Below are 6,867 nucleotides of genomic sequence, written 5' to 3'. Positions count from 1 at the left end.
ATCTTCCCTGTTTTTTATCGTTTGTTTTAAAGTTACACCTGAGAGTTTAACACTAGAAGCGCAGATGCAGTCATTTTGACAGCGTATTAATTTAAAATGTAAATACCTCTGCAATTTTTTAAGTCACGCAGCCCTCCATCCTTGACTTTTCCTAAATAAGTCTATTTAACAGACATATGTTGTTAGAATTTCAATATCACGAATAGAATTTGTGTTATAAGCAGTTTGAAGAGGACAGAGCAGATTCTGAGGTTTCCAAAACACTTACCTTTGCCCAAAACAATTTAAGATATGAGCTCTATTTCAGAATATCACTTTTCCAAGAATAACCGCTGTTCCATTGCGCTCCACATCTGAGCACGGGGGTAGCAGATCACCTACAGTAAAATAAACGATTGAAACTACTATTGTGTTCCTTGAAATATATATTATGTTACCCAAGACCTCCATAAACACAACCAAAATATTATTTTCCCAATAGTATATATTAAATGTGTTTATTAGACGTTAGAATGTTGCAGTAAAATTGTTTGCTCATTGACGTAATAAGGGGTGTAGTGAGGCTCGGCAGTTTAAGTGTTAAAAAATGTTGTTCTTAGAAAATCTAAACCTACTGTATAATACACTTAGAATTTTTTTTGTTCCAAACGGATTCTTCGGCTGTCTCCATAGGATAACTTGTTTTGGTTCCAGGTAGAACCCTTTTTGGTTCCAGGTAGAACTGTTTTGCATTCCATGTAGAACCCTCTGTGGAAAGGGGTCTACATGGAACTCAAAAGGGTTCTACTTGGAACCAAAAAGGGTTCTTCAAAGGGTTCTCCTATGGCACCTTTTTTTTCTAAGAGTGTAGGTATAATTATAATCCACTCTTCTTTCTTTTATTTTACAATATGTCATGCCCACACACTAATCAGCCACACATCACAAGAGCGGTGCTAAATTACAGGCGCTGCTCAGTTTGAGCTTTCAAGACAAAAATAAACATTAAAGATGAGCCTCTGTACTCTGGTCTCACTGTGAGATAGAGTACATTAATCAACCCAGTGATTATCAAGCACATTTTTCTTGCAGAAAAACATTTATAGTTCTGTCCTCCTTACATTATGCTGTTCATTATGTTCATAAGACTGCCAGCACTTTAAAGAGCAAACATTATTAATCTTGCCCATTGTTATCAGACACCACTTTTGAAACTTATAACAAAAGTCTACTTTTTGTTCTCTCTCCCTGAACTCATTTCATAAAGCACATCAGTCAGGCTTAATGGCTTTTGTGAAGTCTGAGTCCTTTGGAAAGACAACCTAATGAGCTTTACTGGCCTTTAATTCACATAGATGTTTGTCCAGAAATAAGTAAGCACATACCCAACTATGATGGTTTGAGAAGATGTAATTTTTGAGAAGACTGAGACTCTAGTCCTTGAGCTTTCGACAATGTCTTAAAGTATTTGTCCAGTGATCCATATTTTTTTAATGAAATATTACCTAAAATGTATTACGCTATTAATTAAATAGATGTCCTTCCAAAACATTATAATTAATGATGCTAAAAAGCAGCTTTTCTCAGTGCCCCTGCTTGGCCGGTTAGAAAATAACAGAGTGGTTTGGGTATGTACTGGTAAAAATTGTCAATGAGACATGCATACCCTTGGTTATTCAAATTAGCTCCCATGTGGGGGCACTGGGGCAGATTGCCCGAGCCCAGCTGCACCAAGTCAAATAGTAAGGATGGATTCAGGAAATGCACTATGGAACTACTAGGGCACAATAAATGCAGAGTGATTATTTCACAAGCGTGAGTCGTTTCTGTCCTTTGGTTTGTCACTGTTCGTGAAGCCAGCTATCTAGCTACTGCTTCCACCTATATCAGTCAACAACAGTTAACTGCTTCTAAACAGCCAGCAAGCCAACTCTTACAAACCGCATCATTTCAAATAGAAGTGACTGGCGAGAAAGTTGCTTCATATGCTTTGTCCTTTTTCTGACACCAGCTGCGGATTGCTTGGCTTGCTAGCTAGCTTTTTTGTGTGCATTGAGTGTGCACTCCTGAGCCTGTCTTCCCTAGTCTCAAGAAGGATCTACCTAGCAAACAGGGGACATCCTAAGCACATTAGGCGACACTTGTGGGGGTCGTAGAGCAAAACGAAGACCACCATCATGAGAGTGGTAGTTAATAGTTAGTAGGTGAAACCATTCAGACGCTACAAACGTTTTCACGAGAAGACCGATTTCTGGGATATCTCATGGTCTGACAAACACCGCTCTAGCTCTGCCACCTTTAACGCAGATGCGGAAGTGCGATATCGGCGGATGTGGTGGATTGAGACACATCCAATGCAAAAAAATATATCTCTAGCTTAAACTGACAGATTTTGATGGGGACTTTTTTTATTATGTTACTTAGATTGACTCTAGGGGGTTAAGTACCTTACTGTGATTGTTTTCAATTAAAATAGTCAAAAAGAAACAAAAATAGCTTCTTAACAAAGACCAATATCTCAAGCAATACGTTTTATAGGACTGTCTGGGCGTGGTTTGACTTGGGAGAGGAAAACTGAAAACTAGCTGTGATTGGCAGAGAGGTTTGGAACTCACTGTCTTTAACTAATTTACCACCTGGTGACATCACCAAGCAGGCCAAAACTCCATCGCAACAAAATAAGCTGAAATTTCAGGCAACTCTTATACTAAAAGGGCGTTATCATAATTTTCACAATTTAATAGTATTATTCCAACATAGTGTGGAAATACATATAAACCACAGGAAAATCATGCTTTTGAATGCGCTGAGCCTTTAAGTTGTATTTTTAACATGTGCAAAATTTAGGAAATCTCAAAATGCTGTAAACCATAGAGGTTGTGAGTTCAAATCCCAGGTGAGAACATGTTGAATAATAATTATTGAATAAATAAACACAAATCTAATAATGTATGTCAAAGTGTATCAAATGTAGTATGTAAGTTGAAAACTAAACTGTGAATTGATCAATGGTTCACCATTCAGGGCCTTGATGGGCTTGGCAACAGTAACAAGGGGTGACCAAACGGGTTCTTCGGAAGCTAGGATGGCCGTGCCCTGGGTAGAATGTGTAGATGCTCTACAGACTATCAGTAACATTTCAACTAATTATCTGCTAACCCTAACACTGGTTCTAACCCTAATCTTAACCCTAACCCTAAACTTAACCCTTACCCTAACCCTAGCCCTAACCTTAACCCTTACCCTAAACCTTATTATAAACCTAACCCTAACTGTAACCTTAGCAAGCAGTTGCTTATCAACAGATAGTTTGTTGATAGTGTGACCATATGTAGAACATCTACAGATGGAAAATCTGGACTATCCAAATAAAGTGTGACCTTTTTTGGGTGGGGATAGTATGTTTCTTTACAACCAGTGGGTGACGTCCCCGGAACAAGCCGGGAACTAGACAAAAACCTCCACGGGACCATGACAGAACATTCTAAGAGCGTCCTATAAAAGTCCTTGAGGATTTCCCTGGAACAAACCAGGAATAAGACAAAACCTCCAGGGGACCATGACACATCATTCCAAGAATGTCCTAAAAACATCCTCAGGGATGTCCCCGGGACAAACCGGGAACTAGACAAAACCGCCCGGGGATCATGACACAGCATCCTGACCATTTTAGGCGACCATTTCGGGACCAAAAAAAATTTGAAAACATTTTTAAAGCTGCTGGGCCAATCACATACGGGCCTGTCTCGGCCAAAGAGGATGATTGCATTATACAAGCAAATTGTGTTTTTTTTAACAGTTTGTTTAAAAAACAAGTTTGAGATGGGGTTTTACTCAGTGTTTTTTCTCAAATGTATGAATTGTCCACAAGTACAAGGAGAACGAATTTATTTGGGTATGAGCAAACAGTATATTATATATATTTTTTATTATTTACTTTAAGAAAAGCTAAAAAATCCATAGAACCTTTAGCCATCATTTGTACTGACAGCAAACTTGAGAGAGGAGGGGGGAGTCAAAGGTTGTGTTCTGTGAGACAAGTGTAACACCTGCTGGTACTCAGCAGTACTACTGGAGGGGATGCTGATGCGATGCAGCCCACTTGCAGTAGTTTTAGCTCTGTTAGAATACGATTGTGTTGCATTTTGTGGATAATATTGTGCAATATAGATTTTTCTGTAGAAGGAGGCCCGGCAAAAACAGAATCAAATGTTATGCACTGCACACCTTTTCATCAGAATACTGGAGGTTGTTGGGTCAATACTGCTGTTGCCTCATCAAAACCAACTAAATGTAGTTATGGCAACTACATTGAAACATTATACAAATTAATGTTCTCGGAAAGTTCATTTCTCGTCACACTGACTGAGCCAAGAATATTTGTTTTATTGCCATCATTGTAAAGCTAGCCATGACAAGAACTTAGTGAGTGCATCATGGAAAAAGTTGTCACAAAATGATCTGACTCTGTTAAATGGGCAATGTGTCAACATGAAATATCCTGCTAACATCACAACAGGTCATGGTAAGTACCTTCACCTCCAAAAACTGATGCAAAGGACACTCATTGAGCCACCAGCTGTCTCTCACTATCTTCTTCAAACAAACACCTCCTATGCTCTTTAGCATGGCTGAATCAGGAGCAGGTAGCCAATACATAGGTCACCAATCCCTGAAATCCTCTGTACATCTCAGACACAGGTCACATTAGTTATGTCCGATTCACTGGCCCTCTGCTTGGACCACTAATGTCACTCAGTAAGACAAACATGCCTAACGAGGCGAACAATTGGATTGCCACTTACCATTTGATTTCATTGAGTGACTTCTCTTTTTTCCGCTGACGCTGGCAAAGACCACAGGCCCTTGTTCCGAGACCCGTCTGCTCCAGGGGTATAAATGGGGAGATGACCTGGTGTTCTGCCTCAGGTAATTCTTCTCTCAGCATTTTTGCTACTCTTCTACAGAGCTTCTTCACCACCAACAACTCCATAGGTAAGAGCTTAGGGGTCTATGTGTTTCACTGGAGGATTGGGAACAACAGTAGGGTTAGAGTGGTAGATCTTGGGGATGTAAATGCAACTGGAATATGAAAATGCCTCAGAACTCTTACCGTTTTTGTTGAACAAATGTATTTCTATGTACTATGTACTTTACTTCATCTAGTACCCAATAACTGTAGTTTTGTTGATGTAGGGATATGGTTTATTTTAGAACATACTGAATGACAACATATAGACAGGATATGGGTCGTCAGCATCACACAAAATGAGTAATATCAATCCAAGAACTAGAATAGAGATTGTTCTCATACATTGCATGAAGCTCCCATAGTGTACTGTAAGCAGTGTGAATATATCTGTTTCATTGTGTTTCCTTCCTCCAGCCTACCATCACTATGGCCTTCTGGCTCCAAGCTGCGTCTCTGCTGGTGCTGCTGGCACTCTCCCCCGGGGCAGACGCTGCAGCTGTCCAGCACCTGTGTGGCTCTCACCTGGTGGACGCCCTCTATCTGGTGTGTGGAGAGAAAGGATTATTTTACAACCCAAAGAGAGATGTGGATCCCCTTATAGGCAAGACACCTCTAGCACTGTCTGAATTCAAAGACTTCATAGCTGCTCGAATACTCAACTTGATCTAAGACCACAAGATGCTTTCCTGTTTTTGTGTGTGTAGAAATAGCATGTAGGAAACTCAGGGTCACTATGAAGAACAATGTTGTGGAACAATGTAAAACCTACAAATATTTAAATGAATGTGAAGGCAAGGATGAGACACAGGAAAAGGCATATACAGTAGTCCATACAACATATGCTGGTTTATGTTGTGGTATAGCACTCACTCAAAATATTTTTCTCCTCTTGCAGGGTTCCTCTCTCCAAAATCAGCCCAGGAGGACGAAGAGTTCCCCTTCAAAGACCAGATGGAGATGATGGTAAAGAGAGGTAGTGTAGAGCAGTGCTGTCACAAGCCCTGCAACATCTTCGACCTGCAGAACTACTGCAACTGAGGCCTGTCGCACCACTTAGCCTGCTTTCACCCACTGCCACGGTCAAATTCTCAGAGACAGCATCCTATTTCAAAGATTTGCAAACATGTAATGCAAACAAGAAATGGTCTAGACGTGTTTTATTTTTCACAGAAAATAAAATAATATAAAATTAGCAAGGAATTTGAGTTTTGCTTTAGTGAATGGGCCTTATGTTCTGAGTAGGCTACTATGACTTCTGTGCAATTTGTGGTTTTGAGTTTACATGATATTGTAAATGCATATTGCGGTAATTCAGACATGTTCATATCATGTCCTCTTAGTTGCCTCGATTGTGGTACTATGCAGTTAAGAGCGGCCTTGCACAATGACCCCTATTTCTCCCGGTATTGCATTCTTTTGACCGTCTACCTTATCATAATCAACTAATGTTACAGTGTTTTCAAATCTATTATGCTCTTTGCTAACATCAGTCAGTGTTTTTGAGATAGGCATATGCACAGCTTCATTCACCTTGCTACTGTGCTTGGTTCATTCACCATCATGTTATAGCTCTCAGACAAGCTTTTGGTTTATGAAACTTTATTTTGTATTTGCTAATTATTATGCATTTTTCTGTCTTTAAAATTCATTCATTATTCACTTCTGAAATCTTAATCACGTGGGCCCAGTTTTTCAAAACTTTTCATCTGGATCTGAGTGGTCCGGATTCAGATCGATCGGGCTGTTTTTTAGAAGAAAAAAAATACTGATATAGCCCTCTCACCAAAGGCTCAGCATGGAAATAATCGTGAAAAGGATGAACTTGTATGAAATTGACTCGTTAGGGGGGAAATGAGAAGCTAGGGATATTACTAATAGATATTTAAAGGCTAAGATTCCTGTTTCCAGAATGTTTT

At 39.6% G+C, this 6,867-nt stretch overlaps 1 protein-coding gene across 1 annotated transcript; it reads left to right on the top strand.

Moving 5' to 3' along the window:
- Window positions 1–4,904: 4,904 nt before the first annotated feature.
- On the top strand, window positions 4,905–6,143 carry LOC106567474 (insulin). Its single transcript, XM_014136745.2, has 3 exons — window positions 4,905–4,974; window positions 5,366–5,552; window positions 5,847–6,143. The coding sequence occupies exons 2-3, from the start codon at window positions 5,378–5,380 to the stop codon at window positions 5,987–5,989; spliced, it is 318 nt and encodes a 105-aa protein (XP_013992220.2). The 5' UTR covers window positions 4,905–4,974; window positions 5,366–5,377; the 3' UTR covers window positions 5,990–6,143.
- The last annotated feature ends 724 nt before the right edge of the window (window positions 6,144–6,867 follow it).

The sequence above is a fragment of the Salmo salar genome, chromosome ssa13, assembly GCF_905237065.1.
Source record: "Salmo salar chromosome ssa13, Ssal_v3.1, whole genome shotgun sequence".
Taxonomy (NCBI): Eukaryota; Metazoa; Chordata; class Actinopteri; order Salmoniformes; family Salmonidae; genus Salmo; species Salmo salar.
This window is presented reverse-complemented; position numbering and strand designations above follow the sequence as displayed.